Source organism: Miscanthus floridulus, chromosome 16, assembly GCF_019320115.1.
Source record: "Miscanthus floridulus cultivar M001 chromosome 16, ASM1932011v1, whole genome shotgun sequence".
NCBI lineage: Eukaryota > Viridiplantae > Streptophyta > Magnoliopsida > Poales > Poaceae > Miscanthus > Miscanthus floridulus.
In genome coordinates this window covers 80571590-80596923 of record NC_089595.1, presented here as the reverse complement: position 1 = coordinate 80596923, position 25334 = coordinate 80571590, and the positions used below count along the sequence as shown (strand labels likewise).

At 49.5% G+C, this 25334-nt stretch overlaps 1 protein-coding gene and 2 pseudogenes across 1 annotated transcript; 2 read left to right on the top strand and 1 right to left on the bottom strand.

The window, feature by feature from the left end:
* Positions 1-747: 747 nt before the first annotated feature.
* LOC136510914 (protein NRT1/ PTR FAMILY 5.10-like) lies at positions 748-15448 on the top strand (annotated as a pseudogene).
* Positions 15449-16395: 947 nt separating this feature from the next.
* On the top strand, positions 16396-22066 carry LOC136510913 (protein NRT1/ PTR FAMILY 5.10-like; annotated as a pseudogene).
* LOC136511692 (amidophosphoribosyltransferase, chloroplastic-like) lies at positions 21929-24720 on the bottom strand. The gene is made up of 2 exons (XM_066505732.1): positions 22710-24720; positions 21929-22062 (listed from the first exon to the last, which is right to left on the bottom strand). Exon 1 carries the CDS (start codon positions 24359-24361, stop codon positions 22721-22723), a length of 1641 nt encoding a protein of 546 aa, XP_066361829.1. The 5' UTR covers positions 24362-24720; the 3' UTR covers positions 21929-22062; positions 22710-22720.
* Between the last annotated feature and the right edge of the window lie 614 nt (positions 24721-25334).

Genomic DNA, 25334 nt, shown 5'->3' with positions numbered 1-25334 from the left:
GCAGTGCCGCAGGCTACGTGAGTTCAAGTGATGTGTGCACGAGTGCAGGTGATCACGGTCATGGGCGACCGGCGGTGGTGCTCCGATGCCCGCATGGCATCGTTGGTGTGCGTGTCCGCGCGTGTGGCCTCGTGGCAAGGCTAAGCGGCTGCGGTGGCTTGCTGTCGACACCGTGAGGCCTGGACGGTGCGGGGATGGCTCGGGTGAGCAGCTCGCGACCGTGCCCAGCGGTGCTTGACCGAAGAGCCTGAGGGCACGGACACTGTGCGCGCTCGGCTCGCCGTGACACTGCTTGGTGTATGAGCGCCAGCGTGGCCAAGGTCGGGCTTTGGGTCTGTGTGTGCGTGCGTGGTCACGTCCACGACGAGGTTCGCCGACGGCGTGGCAACTAGGAAAGATGGGGCCTCGGGTCTGCGCGGGCGCGTGTAAGAGCTCGCGACCAGCGGCGGCAGTGGCGGCAAACGACGAGGCATCGTCGAGGGTGTTTCTTGACATCGCGTCCTCACGACGTGAGGTGACCGGAGAGGGCAGGGGCATCTCCGCTACGGGGGCGACATGGGAGCACGTGACTCCAGCGAGGCGGGGATGGGCGTCGGCTCTCGGGCTTGGCTCAGACATCCAGCCAGCGCACGGTATGTCTCACGTCGAGGCAGGGCTGGTCCAGGGGCTCGCGTTGCTCCTACTATCTCAGGGCGGCCGGAACACAGCGGTGATGGTCGACGGGGCATGGTCTTGACCATGACGGTCATGGCGGTCAGGGTGATCACGCCGGCGTTCTTCAACGCCGTATGTCGATTTGGCTTGGCTGGTCAACTGCTCGTGCGTGCTCGTGATGTGAGTGTCCAGGAGCGGAAGAGCTCCGCCTTCGCTTCCCCTCGGCATGGGAGCGCGCGGCACCACGGCGGGTCTCGGTATTCACGGTGAGCAAGGGATTGCAGTGACTCACCGTTGGTGGCGGCGAGGAGAGGATGGCGGTGCAGGGCGAGGTGCTGCCGTGGCGAGGCGACGAGGTGACGGCTGGCGGCGGCTTGACGTGCAGCACGGCGAGGACGTGACCACGGCGGTTGCGGCTTCATCGAAGACCGTCGAGGCACGGGCGATGTCGCACTGTGACGAGGAGGAGACAGCACGGTGGCTGGCCGGAGGGTGCGGTCGTAGTGCTGTGGCTCCGCCTTGGTGCACAGGTCGGTGCAGCGTAGAGCGGGCTATGGTGGCGTTGATGGTGGCGACGCCGGGGGTGCTCCGGCTCGGCGACGGCTCGCGGTGGCGGCGTCGCAGTGCAAGCGTGCGGCTCCGAGATGACCCGAGCTTGGCGCAAGGTGGTTTCGCGGCGACGGCGACGTCGTGCACCTACCGCCAGGGCGTGGCGTCAGCCCAAACGGCTCCTCGGGCCTTTGCCGCGGCGCGCTGGCGGCTGTGTGGAGGAAGGGTGAGGGCGAGGCGGCGAGCATGGCTCTTATAGCTCTCGGGCTACGGTTCGCGGAGGCCGGGGCATGCTACGGGCGGCGGTGATCTTTGGGGTGCGGCCGGCCGGACACGTGGCGCCCATCCGCGAAGCGGGGTAGGTGAGCAGAGCTGGGAAGCTTCTGGAGTGCTCCAGAACGGGCGCCGGGCTCGCCAGCTTGCAGTACGGTTCGAGGGCATCTACGGCTTGCAATGCGGGTCCATGTCCTGGTGGCGTCGTGGCAGGTCTGTTCGTTCCAGGCGGGGTCCGCGGCTGGGCTCTCGTCACGCGAGGTAGGCTCCAGGGTGGGGTGCAAGGAGCATCCGAGGGCGACGCGGTGGCCTGCTTCCTTGCTCTGGACGCCAGCGGAAAAGAGGAAAAGCGCTGGACAGAAAAGGTAGACGGAGGCTTCGGTTCCTTCTGTAGTGCGGCTGACGTGCGGGACCCACGGGTGAAGGAACAGGGCCATGCAGTTCGGCGTCACGTGCTGTGTACGCGGGATGCAGGGAAGGAAGCTGGGCTGTGCGCACGCACATGCGGACTGCGGGCGAGCACAAGCGCGAGTTGGGCCACGTTGCTAGCTGGGTCACGGTGCTGCACGAGATGGGCCTTGCGATTGGGCACTAGTTCGTATATACGTCTACATACACATATAGAGTGCTTGCATGGCTGTGTATACAGCAAGGAGCTCACGTGATTAGAGGATTGGGTAGCGGTTTGCTGTGGCTGGCCGTGATGGTGATGGGCCGGAAGGGAAGCTGGGCTCCGGTACTTGCTATTAGGCACTGGCATGTATACATGTATATACACGTGTAGAGCCTAGCATGGCAGTGCATGTTGCTGCCTACAGCTTGCATGTACCTTGTGTGTTCCTAGTTTTAGGAGAACTAGAGAAGTAGCAGGATGCTCACGTGATAAGTACATGAGCACAGTGGCATGCATATATGTTTGTGCATGAGCTAGGCAGGAAACAAGGAGGGGTTGAGGGGAAAAGAAAAGGATCCCCCCCCCTCCTATGAATTATGGCTTATGGAATTTTTGGAAGGGATTTCGAGGAAGGTCGGGAGGAACTCGGAAGAGGTGCGAGAATGGACAAGAGAGTTGCTACGGATTGTGCTCTCCAACACAAAAATCTAAACCGACTAAAGAACACCGGCAAACCTCTACGAGCATTTCTACATGGTTGCAACAATTTATTTATAAATTGTTCTTAGTTTGACCTAGCATCTACATGCTTCACACATTGCAGGAAAAAATTTAAAAAGTTCGTATTTTTGGTTTCTCAAAAAAAACCCGGGTTGTTACATCTGCATACGCTGAAACCCGAACATACTGCCCCGGGTACCCCTATGGCAGGCTATCGGTGGTCAAACATTGATAATGAGATACACAGGAAATTAGTTCATAGGTAAATATTGGATGAAGGAGCTCATTGCATATGAGACATGACATTGAGTCATGTGACTAAGGTGGAGAAGATCAAGACAAGACTTGGTTTGATGGACTAGTTGCAGGTGTGAAGGGTAAGTTGAGTAATGACTTGGCGCTGATGGACCGAAGCAACAGTGAAGAACAAGTGAAGTCAAGATCGATGTACCAATACGGTCACGTGATGATATGAAGTGGATGATATCATTTGTGATTGGTTGGTGCATGTGTTGCATCAACATTGGAGGAGATGGAATGGAATGCGCAATGCAAAGGTATAACCTATAGAATATTTCATTTCACCGGTCTAAGTTGAGTAGAGAAGTGCTTGACCGGATTTAGGTTAGATAGTTGTACTATAAAGAGAGAAAATATTTTAGTTACAACGGTTATCTAGTGCTACTCAGTGTGAGTTTCATTTTCATATGCATTACGCTTAGTGACGTGGTGAGATGCTCGAGAACGCCTAGAAAAAATCTTTATGAAAATGCTAATTCATGTGATAATTTTGGTTTAGTACCTTGGAGGAGTTAGTGCCTTGAGAAAGGGTGAAGAAGGAGAAGTTTGATACTGCTGCTGGAATTTTTTGCTCATAGTGGTTATTATTCCAAGCAGGGGTTCTCTGTTGGATTGGCCTAATTAACAAGAAAATTAGTTGGCCCGAGCTGAAATTGTCTGTGCAGGAGGCGCACCTGGTATGTGGAGCGTGCGCCCAAGAAATTCCAAGCCGTCGCCTGGAATTTCCAGTGCGGGAGTCCTCCCAGCCAACGGTCGGAAGAGGTGCATCCACCCGAGAATTTCCAGGGCACGCCTGCTGAAATTTCCAGTGCGGGGGCCCTCGGCGCCAACGGTCGAAAGCGCACCTGGTGTGTGGAGCGTTCGCCCGAGAATTTTTAGGCCGCGCTGACTGAAATTTCCAGTGCGGGGCTGAGAGCTGAGGGAGCCTGTGCGTGAGAGAATAAGGCTGGCTTCTCCTCTCCTTCCTCACCACTCCCATTCCCCATTGTTGCTCTTGGTGACCTAGGGTTCTTCCCTCTCCTCTCTCTCTCCCCCTATGATTTGAGCTAAGATTTGTAGGAGAGATTGAGGGCCTGTTCGGCTGGTATTAAAGCCGGCTGAAGCTGTTTTGTTGTGAGAGAAAAATACTGTATATTCTAGCTGATAAGCCGGCTAATAAGTTTAAACCAACATGCCTTCGTGAGTGTGGATGTGAAATTTAAGATCCACCCCTTCCCCTTCCTCTCCCTCTTATGCGTGGTGCTAATTTGAGTGAGGGATTAAGAGCCTAGTGTGTGCATTCGGGATTTATATTTTGTGGCACTAGGAAATCATTGTGATCGGAGAATTTCTTATTACTCTTGGTGATTGCCATCACCTAGACGGCTTGAAGGTTGTGGTCTCCGTTGTGAAGCCCGCGTGGTGATTGTGCGGTGCTACAGAGAAGAGATTTGTGAGGGGTGTTGTGCTCGCTCTGCGGAGTAGAGCGTGTAATTGAGCTACCCTCACTTTTAAGGTCGGTTCTTGTGCCCAACGTGTGGGCTAGGTTTGTGAAATACCTATTAACCGTCGAACCACCAAATAAGCGGTCGACGCAACGGGAACTAGCTTGGTGGCAATTAAGTGAACCTCAGGATAAAAATCAGCGTGTCATCATCTTTCCGTTGGTTTGCAATCCCCTTACACAAGCTGGTATTTACTTTTCATATATTATGCTTGTGTACTAGTAATTTGTTGGCTTATGTAGCTTGTTAGTTACCTTCATACTTGTGTAGCATAGAAGTAGCTCCCTTGCGTGACTAATTGGCTTGAATAGTCTTGTTAGTAATATTGCTTAGTTTATGTAGCTAAGTAATTTGAGCTCTCTAATTTGGCTTGTGTAGCCTTGTTATTGAGCATTGCTAGTGAGCTTAGGAGCTTTGTGCTTTTGCTTACTAGTTTGTGTAGGAGCTCTCCTGGTTGTCAAAGTACTAGTTGCATAGGTTTGTGTGCCATTGCTAATAGAATTGTTTAGGTGAGCTCTAACTAGCCTAGCACTTTTGTTGCCTACTTAGAATCTTTATAAGATGCTTAAGAATTTAGATAGAGATATCTAGTCTTAGCTAGATCGATAATTTTAATTATATATTTGTTTTGATTAGATTATTTTTTAAAAAAAAAATATTCACTCTCCTCTAGTCAGCCTACACCGGGGCCAACACTAGGATTGAGTACTAGGATCGAGTACGTATTCGTAAGAACTGTCTCTGCTTTGGGTTTGTGTCTGCTTCCTAATCCCTGTCCGTTACATGTTTATACCCCCTGCTTTGGGTTTGTGTCTGCTTCGTAATCCCTGTCCGTTACATACTTACATGTTTATAGGTAAGGGAAAGCTATGGAAGCGAAGGCAGAGCGGTAGAAGCTGTTTTCGGCCGAATCTGCTCCAGACAACCATAGCCACACGATTAAAGATCCAACGGCGGTAAATGATGAGGGTGACGTGGATAGCCTAATGAGAGGCAGCCAAAACAAACTGCCTTAATATATTTAGATACCCCTTTATAGCCATGGGGAAGAGCAGTGCAGCACCTAAACATTAAGACGGATCAGTACTAACAACCGTAAGAAATATTTTGCATGACTATGAATAGGAGAGTTTGCCCCCGTATACAGAAGAACTATACAGTACACTCAACGGCGGAGCCAATTGGGTCGGAAGGGGCATGCCTCCCCGTAACATATGACATCAATTTTGTTATTAGTATAATCTTATAATTTTTATTTATATTTAGTGGAAGAATATAACAAATTATTGTCATATATACTTATTAATATCTTCTACTCTCTTCGTCCGAAAAAAATATCATTCTCACTTTCTGAGAAGTCAAATAATATTAATATTTATAGCACATAATTAGTATAATTAGATAGATCATTGAATATATTCTCATAATAAACTTATTTATAGATACTAATATTTTCTATAAACGTAGTCAAACTTAAGACCAGTACAAATTTCATAGCGATACTTTTTATGGGAAGGATGATGGAGTAGATAATAAAATTATAGAAAACACAGCTAGATAAAATCATCCTTACAAATACCTCCCAAAGACTAGGCTGGTAGATCTTGCGATTTACCATAGAGCCTTGCTTCAATTGGCATGTCGCCTAGCACAGAAAGGATATAGCATTAAATTATAGAATACATATAAGAAAATGCGAGTAATTGTGTGAAGTCGATGAATTAATCCAGATGACCACCATGAAAAAAACTAATAGGTTGAGTCACGCTCAGTTTTATAAGTTTGTTTTTTTTTCGATCGGTCCCCTCTATGTATAATTTCTTACTCTGCTCCTGCCTGTTGCTACTGCTCCATGTTCCACCATGGATGCTCCTTTCAGGGATCAAGATGTTGCTATGCTGTGCCGCTCTTTGAAGCTTGAGAAGTTATCGTCACCGGTAATTCTACTGAAAATTTCAAAAGAAGTGATGCTTCGCCTCAATTTGGCGCACAACCTCCACAGTTCATCCTTGGTTGTTGTTCTTGGTAATGGCACCTCCGCCGCACCGCCCTATGGACCATTGGCATGCCGCGAAGCGCCATGTCGCATGGAGGTGGCTGTCGTGTTCCTTTGGGCTAGCTACTGTTGATGGACTTTGGGGTGAACTTTACGGCCTAGGATAGGAATGTCGCTATTAGTTGCTAGCCATATTACTTTGGTAGCTATTTCTCTTGGTACAAAGTTGGCTCGAGACGTAAGTTTTTCTTATATAAGAGCATCTTCAACAGACTCTTTATATCCTTTCTAAAATGCTAGGAACAAATATTTTTATGAAAAAAACTACTCTCCAACAACTTTTTTAAATGGTCATCCAAATATAGCCATCTTCTATTCCGAATTTTTCGCTAGCCAAAAATAGAAGACGAGACTGACTCTCTAGAGTGCGCATGAGATATAGAAAAATTATTGAAAAATAAAAAGATATAGAAAGCGATTTTTATGTAAATGACTCTAAATGATAATTTAGAGAGTGTCGACAGAATATCGTCGGCAGTCCACCGAGGGGCATTCCGCGATGGTAGATTTGTCGGTGGGGATGCGCGTAATCAGAAACCGGATAGTGACACAAGGCGCAGAGACAGCGATTTAGACAAGTTCGGGCCATCTGATCGACGTAATGCCCTACATTCTGTGTCTTTGGTGGATTGTATTGAGATGTAGTAGATAGATCTATCCACTAGAGGACCCCTACCTCTCCTTATATACTCTGTAGGAGATAGGGTTACAAGGAAAGTATCATATTTGGTACTATACAATAGCTTGTGGTGCACGCCAAGCAGCGTCGTGCACGTCTTGATCTTGTGGTCTGGGCCACCTCTGATGGTGCGGCTCAGGTCTTGGGGGTCATACCCCCACAACTAGTCCCCGAGCCTGACAGTAGGTGACGTAGTCACGTGGTGCTAGGGTCATAAAGTAGAAGACCAGCCGAGCAGGCAGCCAGTCCCCGGGCGTAGCCTCGAGATGAGAACAAGCACATTCACCGCAAGGTGAAGTGTGCCCACTTAGTCCCCGAGCCTGCTGGAAGATGAAGAATGAATCTTGTAGTAGGGTCAAAGAAGTCTGAAAGCTTGCCGACGTCGTCTGACATGCGCGTATCATGACCCCATACGCGCTGTCCAAGATCAGCACCCTGATCCGAACAGCATGGAGCAACTTGATAGCACACCGATGAGACGTAGCAAGATCCGAGCATCGAGGTGTCCCGGGCGTAACCGGCGATGTTCGACCACCCAGGGAGTTCCCGACGTAGCTGGCGATGACCGAGCACCGAGGAGCGAGGAGTCCCCAGCATCGTTGGCGATGACCGAGCACCGAGGAGCGAGGGGTCCTCGGCGTCGCTGGCGATGACCGAGCACCGAGGAGCGAGGAGTCCCTGGCATAGGCGGCGACGACCGAGCACCGAGGAGCGGCGTCGCTGGCGATGATCGAGCACCAAGGAGCGAGGAGTCCCCGGCGTCGCTGGCGATGACCGAGCACCGAGGAGCGAGGAGTCCCCAGCGTCGCTGGCGATGTCTGAGCACCGAAGAGCGAGGAGTCTCCGACGTCACTGGCGATGTCCGAGCACCAAGGAGCGAGGAGTCCCCGGCGTCACTGGCAATGACCGAGCACCGAAGAGCGAACAGTCCCCGGCGTCGCTGGCGATGTCCGAGCGCCGAGGGGCGAGGAGACACCGGTGTCGCTGACGATGACCGAGGAGCGAGGAGTCACCGGCATCGTTGGCGATGACCGAGCACCGAGAAGCGAGGAGTCCCCGGCGTCGCTGGCAATGTCCGAGCACCGAGGAGCAAGGAGTCGCCGGCGTCGCCGGCGATGACCGAGCACCGAAGAGCGAGGAGTCTCTGGCATCGCTGGCGATGTCCGAGCACTGAGGAGCGAGGAGTCACCGGCGTCGCTGGCGATGACCGAGCACCGAGGAGCGAGGAGTCGCCGGCGTCGCTGGCGATGACCGAGCACCGAGGAGCGAGGAGTCGCCGGCGTCGCTGGCGATGACCGAGCACCGAGGAGCGAGGAGTCCTCGGTGTCGCTGGCGATGTCCGAGCACCAAGGAGCGAGGAGTCCCCAATGTCGCTGGTGAGGACCGAGCACCGAGGAGCGAGGAGTCCCCGGCGTCGCTGGTGATGTCCGAGCAATGAGGAGCGAGGAGTCCCCGGCGTCGCTGGCGATGACCGAGCACCGAGGAGTGAGGAGTCCCCGACGTTGCTAGCGATGTCCGAGCACCGAGGAGTGAGGAGTCCTCGGCGTCGCTGGAGATGACCGAGCACCGGGGAGAGAGGAGTCCCCGACGTCGCTGGCGATGTCCGAGCACCGAGGAGCGAGGAGTCCCCGACGTCGCTGGCGATGTCCGAGCACCGAGGAGCGAGGAGTCCTCGACGTCGCTGGCGATGTCCGAGCACCGAGGAGCGAGGAGCCCCCGACGTCGCTGGCGATGTCCAAGCACCGAGGAGCGAGGAGTCCCCAACGTCGCTGGCGATGTCCGAGCACTGAGGAGTCCCCAGCGTAGCTGGCGATGTCCGAGCACCGAGGAGTTCCCGACGAAGCTAGCGAGGTCCGAGCACCGGCGTAGCTGGCGACGTCCGTGCGGTGAAGTGTGCCCACTTAGTCCTTGAGCATGAAGAAACCGAGTGCCGAGGAGTCCTCGGCGTAGCTGGCGATAAAGCACGAGCGACGAACAGTCTGGTCAACTGGTCGGCGGCGAAGTGAGCGTTGAGTAGAGGTGACCGGCAAACAGTCCGATCAACTGGTCGGCGATGAAGTCCATGAACCTAGCGGTTCGACCAGTTGATCGGTGGAGAAGTTCGAGCACCAGGTGATTCGATCACCTGGACTCTGATCCTGTAAAACAAATATGTAGAATGGGTAGTACATGATGTAAAAATATATGAACTCCAGAGAAAAATCAGCAATAGCGATGAAATAATGTATGCAACTCGGCGATCAGTTGGTGTGAAAATGTAATTATGTTTAATATAAACCGCCCGACCAGTTAGTGTGTAGCTGAGTCTCCAGCCCTAGCTAGCTTGTTAACCATAACGTTGAGCGCGGAGCCCGTGCACATGTAGGAGGAACATGCGTGACCAAAGAACCACGGCCGACCACCCATAACGCAGAGCGCGGAGCCCGTAGCACGTGTAGGGAGGAGCCGGAGACTGGGCCGTCTCTGGAGGCATCCGAGCATCAACATGACTGTTCGGGGGTTCAGAAAATTATTTGGAGAGCAATTATGGAGATGAAAGTTGGTCTCGCCAGGACGTAAGTCTTAAGATCCCATCTGGTTCACCATGGATCAGCACGCATGCCCCTACCTGGCGTGCCAACTGTTGACAAAAGATGCTCGGCAGTCCACCGAGGGGTATCCCATGATGGTAGATTTGTCGGTGGGGGTACGCGTAATCAAAAACCGGATGGTGACACAAGGCGCAGAGACAGCGATTTAGACAGGTTTGGGCCGTCTGATCGACGTAATACCCTACGTTATGTGTCTTTGGTGGATTGTATTAAGATGTAGTAGATAGATCTGTCCACTAGGGGACCCCTACCTCTCCTTATATACTCTGAAGGAGGTAGGGTTACAAAGAAAGTATCATATTTGGTACTATACAATAGCTTGCGGTGCACGCCGAGCAGCGCCGTGCATGCCTTGATCTTGTGGGCTGGGCCACCTCTGATGGTGCGGCCTATGTCTTGGGGGCCATACCCCCCACAGAAAGTGAGATTTAGAAAGACTCTTGGAGATGCTCTAATTACTTATCTTGAACTTTGTGGGTGACCTTTATGAGACTAGACATGTAAGGAAGGATTGGCCTTGGTAAGTCTAGGCTTGCTGGGACCTTATGTTGTATCTTTCTCTTCTTATTGAAAAATTTGCTTAGGAGTGGCCGAAAAAAAATCAATGGACACTTGAACATTTTAAGTTAATCTCCAATGAAAATTTTGGATTGTAATGGATCACATGGTGGATGTCCAAACCCAAATAGACCGCGTCCAGAGTGTATTCAAAGCAACTAGGGTCCAATTAGACTTTGGGTTATCCAAATATGTTGTTACCTTGGCTATACATGAGTTCACAGACTAGCTCACTTCTATCTCTAGGTACAAAAAATTGTAAAGTGGTGCATAATAATTTATAAAAAGAATACGGATGAATAGATCATGATCTATGCGAATATACATTTTTTAAGATGGAATAGAAATTTATTTAAGTAAAAGGAAAAAGTAAACAAATTCGTTGTAGGGTTGCAGATTAGACATGAACGGTTGCACTCGCAAATATGTGAATGTCTGTCTCTTTTTTTCCCTCCCTAAACAAATTTTGTTCCATTCAAATTTTAGATATACGCAGTTTAGATATATTTCTAGAGTCTGACTATTGCGCACTAGAGTGTTGCGACACTCAATTTAACTGTTCTTCATCCTCCTTCCCCTGTCCCCTTCCTTCCGCGGCGCTCCGGCAAATGGGTGCCCCTGCCCCGACTTGGCCCGACCGTCTCCGCCGTCATCAGGACATGAACGCTGCCCTCCTATCGTCCCACCACCTGGCCGGCCTGCCTCCCCCGAGCCCTTTGTAAAGTTATTGGATTTGGAGAAGAAGAGAGGAAGAGACCGGATTTACAGAAAAACCAAATCTTGCTGAGAGCTCTCTATATGCGGGTTTAGGACGGAGCAACCGACTGCCACCTGCCCACCCCTTCCTCTCTTTCCGAAAGAGCCCACACCCCTTCCTCTCTTCCTCTTAACTAGTCGAGGCGCGACAACGCCGCCTCCTCTAAGAAGAGGTTCTCTGCGCTCGCTCGCACTCCGCGAGCACACCACCAGCCTCAGTCGTCAGCCGGCCATGGCGTCTGATTTGGGCCCTGCCTCCTCGGAGTCAGAGCCGCTCCTCCCCGGCCGCCACTCCGTCCACGGGCGGCTGGAAGTCCGCCCTCTTCATAATCTGTAAGCCCCGCTGCCCCCCACGATCTCGCCGGCGCTCGATCGGCCTCGACCTCGATTCGATTCGCTTACTAGTGGGAGCTACGTGCATGCAGGGGTGGAGGTGACGGAGTGGTTCGCATACTAGGGCATCTCGTCCAACCTGATCAGCTACCTGACCGGCTCGCTCGGGCAGACCACGGCGGCTGCCGCCACGGCGGTGAACGCGTGGTCGGGCGCCGAGGCCATGCTGCCGCTCCTCGGCGCCGCCGTCGCCGACTCCTGGCTCGGACGCTACCGCACCATCGTCACCTCCTCCGTGCTCTACATCACGGTGAGCCCCAACCACGCCGCACCGCTTTCGATCTCCTCCATCTCAACCCCGACATACTTAATCAATTTCCGCTTCCGCGTGCTTGCTTGGGTTATACTCTTTGCTGTCATGTTTTCGCTGACCTGTCCACGACCACCACACTCCGAGTATGAAATTCGGCACAAAATGAGGCAAAATGAGTACAGAAATACTCCTGTCGGTTTAAAAAAAACAAAAGGTAGTTAAACAAGTTTTTCATCTGGAGGAGTGATGAATGGATTCCAAGAATCAGACAAGAACTGGTGGTTGCTTAGCTGACGCTCATGCACCCTGTTTCATACTTACGTATTCATGTATTTTTTGGGTTTACGTAGTGTTTGGTTCCATGAACTAAATTTTAGTTCCTGTCATATCGAATGTTTGAACACTAATTTAGAATATTAAATATAGATTAATTATAAAACTAACTATACAGATTGAGACTAATTTGCGAGATGAATCTATTAAGCCTAATTAGTCCATGATTTGACAATGTGTCACTACAGTAAATATGTGTTAATGATGGGTTAATTAGGCTTAATAGATTCATCTCGTAAATTAATTTCCGTATGTGTAATTAGTTTTATAATTAACTCATATTTAGTCCTCCTAATTAGCATATGAACATCCGATGTGACTGAGACTAAATTTTAGTCTCTAGAACCAAACACCCCCTACGTATACTAGCAGTTGTGACAGTAGTGTCCGTAGCTCAGCAGTATAGCAAGCTGACCGTGCATCTTAGTCCTGTTTGCTTGGCTGATAAGCCATGACTGAAAAAACTGTTGACAAATTTATTATATAAGAAAAAATAATATTGATTGCTGAAAAAATATGGCTTATAAGCGAGCGAATATGACGCTGGTTGACTCTCTCGAGCGGCTCACTCGGCCTGCCCCTGCAACGACCATCCATCCTATCTCACGTTCAACATAAAAAATGTCTCCATTTTCCATGTTAGAATCATCATCATCTCAGTGCTTGTTTAGTTCCTAAAAAAATTCCCAAAAAATGTTACAGTAGTTATTACATCAAATCTTGCGATACGTGCACGAAGCATTAAATGTAGACGAAAAAAAAAACTAATTGCACAGTTTGGTTGAAAATTGCGAGACGAACGTTTTGAGCCTAATTAGTCAATAATTAAACACTAAGTGTTAAATAAAAACGAAATTGCTACAGTAGTCAAATTCCTAAAATTCGCGAACTAAACACAACCCTAGATGGCCTTGGAGACGTCTTTTCCTGAGCGTTCTGAATCTGAATTCAAGAGGACTACGCGACGTCTGCGCATGCACATTTCTCAGGGTGTTTGGATTCGGTGACTAAAATTTAGGAGGTATATTGGGAGGATATTGCATGGGGTATTTTGATACTAATAAAAAAATAAATTATATAATCCGTCGGTACTCTATGAGATGAATTTTTTAAGCCTAATTAATCTGTCATTAGCATATGTTTACTGTAGCAAAACGTTGTCAAATCATAGACTAATTAGGCTTAAAAGATTCGTCTCGTAAATTAGTCGCAAACTATATAATTAATTTTATAATTAGTCTATATTTAATACTTCATACATCTATCTAAATATTTAATGAGACAACGACTAAAATTTAGGAGGGGCAACCCAAGCCCCGGAGACGTCTTTGGTTCGTTCAGTCGTTTTCAGTGTGCCGACTTCAGCAGAAATCAAAGCGTGCCTTGTATCCTTCGGTGAAGCCTGACAGTTCAGAGGCAAAACAGGAGCATTACCGGCCTGTGGTCGCATTCAAATTAAGTCTAAGTTTTTGCGAATATACGCTAAGTCTAATTTGGGTAACAAATGTTCCATTCGGATTAGAAAACGGATCCGACGTCTGGTTTAGTTTCACCCTAAATTTTCAAAAAGTGATATAGTACCTATCACATCGAATGTTTGCGGCCCGTGTATGTAGCATTAAATATAGACGAAAAAAAACTAATTGCACAGTTTGGTGGGAAATTACGAGACGAACGTTTTGAGCCTAATTAGTCCATAATTGAATACTAATTACCAAATAAAAACGAAAGTGCTACGGTGTCCCAAATTCCAACTTCATAGAACTAAACACACGCCAACCAAAAAAACGTTTACGTCCCTTGGAGATTCAAATCCTGAAGACTTAAGAATGTCTGTAGGCCTCTAGGCCATGCTTTATGAGACCGGTTTTTGAATGATGGCGGGCGCGCCTAAACGCTATGCTGAATGTTTGAACGCTTTAGCAATAAAGCAGGAGAAACCTTTTGTCTAAAAAAATGAATATACACTACCTGTATGATGTCCATGTCCAATTAAGCGTCAAAAGTAAAAACGTTGATAGTCGCATTGATCCAAACAGCCAAAGGCTGCTGTGATGATATGGCATGCTTCGAGTAAAACATGATTCCTGCGAATAGCCTGCTTGTCGAAAGAAATGTGATGTACTGATGTTGTATGTTTATAAACCAAATAAGGGGGTGTTTGATTCCTCCTCTTAAACTTTAGTAGCTGTCTCATCAGATGTTTGAACATATGTATGGAGTATTAAATATAGACTAATTACGAAACTAATTGCACAGTTTACGACTAATTTGCGAGACGAATGTTTTAAACCTAATTAGTCCATGATTTGACAATGTGGTACTATAGTAAACATGTGTTAGTGACGAATTAATTAGGCTTAATAAATTCGCTAAGTGGATTACTGACAGATTCTGTAATTTATTTTTTTTATTAGTATTCGAACACCACATGCGACGTCCTCATGTGACACCTCTTAAATTTTAGTCACTGGATCCAAACATCCCTTAAATTAGAGCGGCAAAACTATGCAAGTATATTTAAAGATGCATATCCATATATCATGTTCATGTATCTGTGCCAAATTTTACAAAGCTTTGTTGCATGAATATCAAAACGTTGCCCTTTTGTCAAAAGCCACACTTTCACCAAGTGTGAGTTACAGTATGTGCATATCATTTCTTCTCACCCAAATTTGGCAAATGGCAGGGCCTTAGGATGCTGACGCTCTCATCAATGTTCTCATCACCTCAACAATGCCGTCACTCCGCCGACGGACAAGGTGTATGCCTGCCTTCTTCCCTCCAGATGGCCTTCTTCTATGTCTCCCTCTTCCTGGTGGCCATCGCCCAGAGTGGGCACAAGCCCTGCGTCCAGGCCTTCGGCGCGGACCAATTCGACGCGACTGACCCCGACGAGTTCGTGTCCCGGGTCTCCTTCTTCAACTGGTGGTATATGGGGCTCTGCACGAGCGGCACCGTGACGATTGCGTTCATGAGCTACGTGCAGGACAACATCGGCTGGGCCCTCGGCTTTGGCTTGCCGTCCATGGCCATGCTACTCGCGCTCGTCACCTTCCTGCTTGGCACGAGGACCTACAGGTTCTACGACGGTGGTGCCAGTGCCAGCACGTTCTCCCTAGTCCGCAAGGCCTTCGTGGCCTGGAGGAAGAGGCCGCGTGGAGCAGCCGGTCGGTGGAGCTGGGACACGGTGATGAGCTCACGCAGGACGCCGTGCTCGCAGAGGAGGTGAATGGGCTGGCAAAGCTGTTCCTGATATGGGCGACATGCTGCTCTACGGCGTGGTGTTCGCGCAGCCGCCCACGCTCTTCATGAAGCAGGCGGCGACGCTGGACTAGAGGGTCGGGCAGTCGTTCCAGATACCCCCCGCGGCGCTGCAGTGCTTCCTCGGAGCCAGCATCTGCGGCCTATTGGACCTTTGCCTCTACTCCCTGATCGGGGGAGCCCAACCCTAAATAGTTGGTGGGCCCCTATCGCACAACATATATATATAGAGGAGTGGGGAACTGGGCTCCGGTCACGAGGTTGAACGGAGCCATCACCCACCTACAGAGAAAACCCTAAACCGACAACCCTAACTGGTTGGTGGGCCCCTGTCGCACAGCACATATATATAGAGGAGTGGGGAACTGGGCTCGGGTCACGAGGTTGAACGGAGCCACCACCCACCTACAGAGAAAACCCTAAACCGATCCTAAAGAAGTGCTACCGGCGACAGGATGTGCCCCACCAAGCTCACCGTCGCGCCTGCAGGGTTCCACCGTTCCACTGCAGCACCACCGACGTCTTCTACACCATTACAGCGGTGTCTACCCGCTGCGGTGCTACTGTCCTAGGGCGAGTGGAGAAGCCCTAAAGGAAGAGATCGTCCCCGGATCTACGGTTACACACAGAGGTACACATTTATGATTCTAACAATGGTATCAGAGAGAGGTTGCCTCTGTGTGACTCGAACCCTAATCGGGTAAAAGAAACAGAAAAGGGACGGGGGTGGCGGAGGTCACAGGAACCCTGGTCACCACCGCCACCGCACGGGAAAAGTGCCGCACTAACACGGCAAGAAAGAACAGATCCGTGTTCGGATCAGAGAAGAAGTGAAGAAGAGAAAAGAACCGAACACTTCCTTTCGGATCTGAACAGAGCCAAAACCCTAACCCAAGAACGATTACCCATCCCTAACCGGTTGAATCCGAGAAGAAAGAAAGGAAATTCAATGAAAGAAAAAGTACAGGGGTCGAAACCCGAACCCTAACCCTAACTCTAGATCCACATTCGGATGAACGAAAAAAAAGAAATCAAAAGGAGAGAAAACCAAATCGGCCGAATCGAATCGAAAAGCGAAACCCTAACCCTAATTTTGACCCCAACCCCACCACAGGTTAATCCCAGAAAAGAGAAGGGGATGGGGAAGAAGGGAAAGGGGGAACGGAACTACCTCGCTGTGCGTCGGGATGGCCCTTCGCCGGCGTGGGAGAAGAAGAGCTCGTCCAAGGGTTGCACCGTGGCCAGGCCGCTCGACGGCGGCGTGCTCACCCGTTGGGGAGCACGCGCGCCGGTGAGGGGGCCGGCGACGGCGCCATGGTCGCTCCACCGCCCGCTCGCTCGCCGTCTCGCTCATGGTCGCGCTGCGGCTGGGAGAGAAGAGAGAGCAGCGAACGGAGAGAAAGCAAACGGCGAAATGAGATTAGGGTTTGGGAGGACGCGGCTGGGAGCGGTTTTGTTCACCCGAAGATGGCGTGCAACCGTCCGATGAATCCAACGTCCACGGATGCTCGGGCTGACTCGCGGCCCAGGCGGCCGAGCGCACCGGCGCGGCTTTGCCGGCCTAGGCCCAGGTTGCGGCCTGGGTGCGGCCTGCGCGCGCACAGAGACCTGGGCCGAGCCGGCTTTTGCCGGTTTTTGGGCCGAGAGAAGCAAAATGAGCCCACATTTTCTGTTTTTCTTTTTCAGTAAATTGAAAAATGGAAAATGGCTCAAAAGAAATAGAGAAAAGACAATTTTCCCGTGGGTAAAATTCAAGAAATTGAGTATATGTTTTCCACTGCCAAAGAAAAAAGTATATTCTCCAGTGATTTTGAATCGACGTGATATTTAACTGGAGAAAAAAAAAGTTTTTTCAGTAAATCTTTATTTCCTGGAAATTGATTAATGGATTAAAGGAAATCGAAAATACAATTTTTTCTGTGGGTAAAATTCAAGGAAAAGAGAGTTTTTCCATAGCCAAAGAAAAGTTGTCTATACTCCAGTTATTTTGAACCAATGTGGTATTTAATTGGAGAAAAAGAGATTTTTTCGCTGCTAAAGAAAATGTTGATTCTCCAGTTATTTTGAACCAATGTGGTATTTAATTGGAGAAAAAGAGATTTGACATGATTATGATGTTGTTATTTTCTGACCAACGTTGTTAATAACAATATCATAATTTTAATGATTTATGCATTAATTCTATTTCTGTCCAACGGTGATGTAGAATTAGTGTATAAGAACATATGTTAATTTTAATGATTTATGCATTAATTCTACTTCTGCCTAATGGTGATGTAGAATTAATGTGTAAGAACAGTTGTGAAAGTTAAAGATTTATACATTAATTCTATTTCTGCCCAACGGTGATGTAGAATTAGTGTATAAGAATAATTGTATGTTTTGATTTTGACCAACGTTGAAATCAAGGCATGCAAATGGTGTTATTTTATGTTAAAAAAAGTTTTGACCTGGTTTTCATCTTGTCTAAGGTGGACTGGGTAGTCACCTCACCGTGTTCCACTGAGTTTGTGAAACCGGTGAGAGAGACAAAAGAGAATGATGTCACTTAGGCAACTAAAGAGAGAGATTTTGAATCCCAAAAGATAGTCCTATGACTTTTGTGCATAGGAAGTGGGTCATAGCCAACCAGAAATGTTTGGTTGTGATAAAGAACATGACTGAACCTGCAATTATGGGCTCAATCCCAGAATGCGACACGGTCACCGAGTACCTCGATAGAATAAAGAGTCAATTCACTGGCTATAAAGAGTCAGTTCACTGGCTCTTCAAAAATATATGCCACTCAGCTGATGAAGCAGCTGGTGACAGAGTGTTAATCTGGAAGTGGTGGCATAAGAGAGCTCACGATGCATTGTCGAAATTATGACATTGTCGTTTAGGCCATATTTCGAGGGAGAGAATAGAAAGATAAGTTAAGAAGATATTCTTCCTCCATTAGAGCTCTCAGATTTAGAACAATGCAGAGAATGCATAAAAGAAAAGTATGTAAAGAAGATTAAGAAAGATGACAAACGAAGCGCAGGAATTTTATAGATTATTCACACAGACATCTGTGGTCAGTTTCCTATAAAGAGTGTGGATGGTAATAATTCATTCATAACATTCACAGATGATTACTCCCATTATGTCTATATTTATCGAATCAAAGAAAGAACAGAAGCATTGGATAAATGTAGATATTTAAGGCAAAAGTTCAAATCCAACGCAATTTAAAGATAAAGATAGTCAGGTCTGACCGTGGAAGAGTACTACGGTCGGCATACCCCATATGGCCAAAGTTCCTGGACCTTATGTAAGGTTCTTATAGGAGAATGACAAAGTAGCCCAGTATTCTATACCGGACGAACCTCAGCAGAATAGAGTAGCTAAAAGAATCAATCGTACCCTGATGGATATAGTGGACAGTATGATAAGTTACTCCACCTTACAGATGAGCGGTTGTGGATGAAGGCGTTAAAACCGCCATTCATATTCTCAATAGAGTACCAAGTAAGTCGGTGCCTAAAACACCGTATGAGTTGTGGACAGGAAGAGTACCCTCACTAAACGCTTGCGTGTGTGTGGATGAGCACTGCTGAGGCTAAAGTATTTAACCCAAACATTGGGATGCCATTTGTTTGGCTACCCAAAAATGTCAAAAGGTTTTCATTTTCTACTGTCTAGAGAGATATACAAAGTTTGTGGAAACGAGATACGCTGTTTTCCTAGAGGATAAATTGATAAGGGGGAGCATGGTAGCTCGAGAAATTGACCTTGAAGTGAAGCGGGTGTATGCGCCCACTCCAGTGATTCATGTGCCAATTTTTTCACTACCTGCTGTCGCTGCACCGACAGTGCAAGAGACTATGGTGTCAGCACCTGTTGTTATTCTAACTGTGGCAATAATGAATGAAAATGAGGAACCTGTTCTTCAGGATCATATAGAACCTATTGCCACACATGAGGGGGAGCAACAGCAGCCTCAAACAAAAGATGTGCAAAATGTAAAGGCCCCTAGAAGGTCTTAAAGAGTTAGAAAATCAGCTATTCCTGCTGATTATGAAGTGTACAACACTGATGAATTTCAAATAGAGGATGATCCCACCTCATTTGAAGAAGCCATGAGAAGTGATCATTCATCAAAGTGGCTTGAGGCCATGAAAGATGAAATGAAATCAATGAATGCTAATAAAGTTTAGGATTTGGAGATAATTCCTAAAGGAACCAAAACAGTAGGCTGTAAATGGGTCTACAGAACAAAACTTGACTCTCAAGGAAATATAGAAAGATATAAAACACGACTTGTGGCAAAAGGCTTTATGCAAATGAAGGGATTGATTACAATAAGACATTTTCTCCAGTCTCATGTAAAGTTTCCTTCAGAATCATAATGGTATTAGTGACGACATTTCTCAGCGGAGACTTGGAGGAAAATGTTTACATGGCACAACCAAAAGGTTTTGTCATGGAAGGAAAAGAACGAATGGGATGCCGCCTAAAGAAATCCATTTATGGATTAAAGCAAGCTTCAAGACAGTGGTACTTGAAGTTTGATTAGTCAATAAAGAATTTTGGGTTTTAAAGAGAATGTAGAGGACAATTGTGTCTATGCAAAGTTTAAGAATGGGAAGTTTATCTTCTTTGTCCTGTATATGGATGATATCTTACTTGTTATTAGTGATGTCAGTCTACTACAGGAGACAAAGAAGTTTTATCTTCAAAACTTGATATGAAAGATCTTGGTGAAGTCTTGTTTGTTCTATGGATCGAGATTCACCGAGATAGAAGAAAAGGGGTATTAAGACTGTCACAAAAGACATACATAGAAAGAATCTTAAAGAAATACAGTATGCACAAATGTAGTCCCTCACCTGCTCCTATAGTCAAGGGCGACAGATATGGGGATTTTCAATACCCTAGGAACCAATATGAGCTCAATCAAATGAAAGTGGTTCCATATGCTTCAGCTGTCGGAAGCTTGCAACATGCTCGAGTATGTACGCGCCCTGACTTAGCATTTGTTACCGGGTTTTTTACTTGGCAGATTCTAGAGCAATTCTAGAACAGAATACTGAAATTGATAAAGAAAGTCTTGCGTTATTTGCAAGGAATGAAAGGCCTCATGATGACGTATAGAAGATCTGATTGACTTCACATAGTGGGATATTCAGATTCTGATTATGCGAGAGTGAATATATATCTAGACGTGGATTTTCTATCATCTCGCAAAGGGGAGCTATTTCATGGAAAAGCTCAAAGCAAACTGTCACTACATCGTCCATAATGTATGATAGTTTGTAGCGTGTTATGAGGCAACGGGCATGTGAACTAACTAAAGAAGTTCATACCCGGTTTGAAGGTGGTTGACAACATCTATAGACCACTTAAGTTATACTGCGATTATAATCTGGCAGTACAGTGTGCTCACAACATAAGTCAAGTGGTGCTGCCAAACACATTGACATAGAGTATTATGTTGTGAAAGATAAAGTCCGAGATTAAGTCATAAGTCTTGAGCATATAAGTACATAAAGGATGCTTGCGGATCCGCTTACAAAAGGCTTACCACCCAACATGTTCAAAAAACATGGTGTTCAGAGAACATGTGGCTAGCATGGGTTTAAGGGAAAGCCTAAAATTTCTGGACAAAAGAAGGCCCAAAGATTAGTATCTATTTCAGAACAGAGTAGTGTGTTGTAGCTGTTAAATCTATCGGCAATGGACCGGAACGATGAGACATGCTCTATGCGCTAATCTGTAATGGAATGAACAAAAGTAAATGATATGAAATTGAAAGATGGAATGAGATCAAGGGAAAGAATGTTAGTTGACCTCCACCAATAAGCCCAACGGCCTATTGGGTCCTTGCCTCTGCTCCCTGATCGGGGGAGCCCAACCCTAACTGATTGGTGGGCCCCTGTCGCACAGCACATATATATAGGAGTGGGGAACTGGGCTCGGGTCACGAGGTTGAACGGAGCCGCCACCCACCTACAGAGAAAACCCTAAACCGATCCTAAAGAACTGCTGCCGGCGACGGGATGTGCCCCACCAAGCTCACCGTCGCGCCTGCAGAGTTCCACCGTTCCACTGCAGCACCACCGACGTCTTCTACATCGTTACAGCGGCGTCTACCCGCTGTGGTGCTACTGTCCCAGGACGAGTGAAGAAGCCCTAAAGGAAGAGATCGTCCCCAGATCTACGGTTACACACAGAGATACACATTTATGATTCTAACAGCATCGTCAGCTGCATCGTGCTGTACGACCGCGTCCTGGTGCCCGTGGCGCGTAGGGTCTCCGGCGTCGCCTCGGGCATCACCATGCTGTAGCGGATCGGCACGGGGATCGCGCTGTCCCTTGTCACTCTAGTCGTCGCCGCGTTGGTGGAGATGAAGCGGCTGCGAACGGGCGAGGGACACCGTAGGCGGCCTGGTGGTGGTGGATGGCTCTGGCACGTCAGCGGTCCCCATGAGCCTGTGGTGGATCGTGCCACAGTACGTGCTCCTCGGCGCCGCGGACGTGTTCACGATGGTCGGCATGCAGGAGTTCTTCGACGACCAGGTCCTCGGGGCGCTCAAGAGCCTCGGGCTGGCGCTCTACCTGAGCGTCCTTGGCGTCGGCAGCTTCATCAGTGGCATCCTCATCACGGTGATCAATGGCGTTACGAGGAGGAATGGCGGCACCAGCTGGTTCGCCGACGACCTCAACCGGGGTCACCTCGACTACTTCTACCTTCTCCTTGCAGCGCTCACCGCGTTGGAGCTTCTGGCTTTCGCCTACTTCTCAACGTCTTACGTTTACCAGAGAAACGCAGGCAATCACTGACCCATGGACACAGAAGCATGCATATCAGCATATGTATTGCCCTGTTCGTTTGGCTGATAAGCCATTGCTGAAAGTACTGTTGACTGATTTATCATGAGAGAAAAATACTATTTGTTAGCGCGTCAGATGGATAGCAGGTAATAGCGTTCTTCAGTGTTCTTGAAAAATATAATGAGCTATCGGGAAATGGTAATGAAAGTGAACTACGGCCCAAGTAGTACTAGTGAGGTCATGGGGCACAATAATGATTTCACTCGCTGTTGATTCTTCTGGGTAAAAAATTGTGAAGTTGCTTCACAAAGGATAAATTTGTGCAAAATAAGATTTTTAGGGTGCGTTTAGCTAGCAGCCTGACCCCACTGCGCCAGGCCAAATTTATGTTCTGACGAAGCCAAAATTTAGCAATGACATGGATAATTTGATCAGCACTTCAGCAGTAATAACGTGATAGAGAGCACAACGGCACAGCAAGGGCTGACACAACTACCAGATTTTGGCTTTTGTCATTTTCTTATTGGTAATCCATCAGTACCATGATAAAAGCGCTTCTCATCATATAAAGCTACAGCCTTGAGGCGCGCAAAATTGTCCCACACTCCGAACAACCTAGAAGTACAGGCAGACGAAGCAGAGCAGAGCTCACCTGCTCGCGGCTCACTCCTCCGGCTCGGCGACCGGGTCGGCCAGCGTGGGTAGCACAGGGTACTTGCGCGAGAAGCACGCGTCGCAGTAGTCCCCCGACTCTTCGCCGTAGATGCTGTGCAGCTTGCCCAGCGAGAGGAAGGCGAGCGAGTCGCTGCCGATCTCCCGGCGCACGCCATCCAGGTCCATCCGGTTGGAGATGAGCTCGCCCTCGCTCGGCGTGTCGATGCCATAGAGGCAGGAGCCCACGACGGGCGGGCTCGCGATCCGCATGTGCACCTCCCGCGCGCCGGCGTCGCGGAGCAGCCGCACGATCTTGCTCGAGGTGGTGCCGCGCACCAGGGAGTCGTCCACGACAACGACGCTCTTGCCGGTGATGACGCCGCGCACGGGGGCGAGCTTCAGCTTCACGGCGAGGTCCCGGATCGCCTGCGTCGGCTGGATGAAGCTGCGGCCGCTGTAGTGCCAACGGATGAGACCCTGCTGGAACTCGAGCCCCGACGAGCGTGCGAACCCGAGCGCGGCGTAGAAGCCCGAGTCGGGAACCGGGATGACGACGTCGGCGCCCGGGGCAGGGGACTCCTCGGCCAGCGCCTGCCCGAAGGCGGTGCGGCGCTCGTGGACGGCGTGGGAGAACACCACGGAGTTGGGCAGCGAGAAGTAGATGTGCTCGAAGACGCAGGAGCGGCGGGGGCGGTGCGGGACGAGGCAGGCCGAGGCCACCGACATGTCGCGGCGGTCGACCACGACCACCTCCCCGGGCTCCACCTCGCGCTCGTAGGTGGCGTCGATGAGGTCTAGCGCGCAGGTCTCCGACGCGAAGACGACGGCGCCGTTCCGGCGTCGGCCCATCACCAGCGGGCGGAACCCATGCGGGTCGCGCACGGCGAAGAGCTTGTCGGCCGTGAGGAACAGAAGCGAGTAGGCCCCCGCGAGGCGCTCGCAGGCGTCGCAGACGCGGGCGAGCAGCGGCCGCGACAGCGACGTCGCGATGAGGTGGAGGATGACCTCCGTGTCCGAGGACGTGTTGAAGATGGATCCCCTGACCTCGAGCTTGTTCCGCAGCGCCTGGTAGTTGACGAGGTTGCCGTTATGCGCCACGGCGACCTGCCCGAACCGGTAGCCGGCTAGGAACGGCTGCACGTTGCGCAGCGACGCGGCGGCGCCTGCCGTGGAGTAGCGCACGTGCCCGATGGCGGCGGGGCCCGGGAGCGAGGCGAGCCGGGACGGGTCCGCGAACACGTCGGCCACGAGCCCCAGCCCGGTCACGGACTTGAGCTTGCCGTCCCCGCCCACGGCGACGATCCCGGCCCCCTCCTCCCCGCGGTGCTGCAGCTTCTGCAGCCCCAGATAGCACAGCGAGGCCGCGTCCGGGTCGCCCACGACCCCGACTAGACCGCACTCCTCGCGCGGGTGGTCATCCGCGTCCTCATCCACGCCGTAGGAGAACGGGGTGACGCGGACGGGCAGGAGCGCCCGGGCCGCCGCCTCACGCCGGCCGGAGCCGCAGCGCAGCGAGAGAGGAAACGGACTCGCGGAGTACCTGAGCTGGTGCCGGTGACGGCGGTCGGTGCCAGCGGCTGCGTGGTAGTGGAGGAGTCGGGACGTGCACGTGGCGGCGGAGGCGGCGGCGGCGGGGGTGACAATTCCCATTTTTTGAGATGGAGGGGATTGGGGCGGGCGGCGAGGGCACACGCACTCTCCGGCTGCGCGTCAAGGGGCCAGATTTAAAGAGGTTTGCTTGGTGAGTGCCTGGCTGCCGCTGGATTAGGTCGGCAACCGTATCGTATCTCCTGCTGGCTGCTGGGCGCGCTGCGGTCAGCCGACTTGATGTGCTGTGGACCGGCAGGATGAGTTGACTCGAAGTGGACAGTCAATACAGAGCCTATGGGCCACAAGCCCAGGAAGTGCGAAATTATATGCATGGCCCGTGCTAAAAGAACTCGACCCACGAAACTATATGCACAAAGGCCCAATTTTGCTGCACGACGATGGGTTTCCTTCATTGCTACGGCTACAAATACAATCAGCCCACGCACCAGCAGGCAGTAGGCATTGGAGATTATTGCTGTTGGTATTTTTGCTGATAACACATCTAGGCCTGGTTTAGATTGAGGTTAGCAATCAGTATTTGGTACTGTAGTACTTTCGTTTATATTTGACAATTATTGTTCAATCATGGCCTAACTAGGCTCAAAAAATTCGTCTCGTAATTTACAATCAAACTGTGTAATTAGTTATTTTTTTTATCTACATTTAATACTCCATGCATGTGTCCAAAGATTTGATGTGATGGAGAAAGAGTGAAAAAACTTGCAATCTAAACAAGGCCCTGATGAAGAAGCAAGAAGAGAATTTGCTAATGATTTTGTACTTTTGTGTAGGTTCACATTCCCGTATTTTATATGATCAGCCTTTTGGCTAATAAATAATTTTGTCAAATTTGGTGGTGTATGTGTATGGGTCGCAGTGGCCGAAAACTAGCTACTCCATTTTCTTTAGATTTAGAGAGACCAAAAAAAATCTGCCACTAATGTATCATGGATGCATGACCTATGAAGCTATAATGCACCCATAAACCTGCGTAGATTAGATTAACTCGCTCAGGTGTCTCAAGATAACAAGT

Bases quoted from the DNA above. Each gene is read 5' to 3' on its own strand.
- LOC136511692 (XM_066505732.1), bottom strand. From the start codon at position 24,361: ATGGGAATTGTCACCCCCGCCGCCGCCGCCTCCGCCGCCACGTGCACG.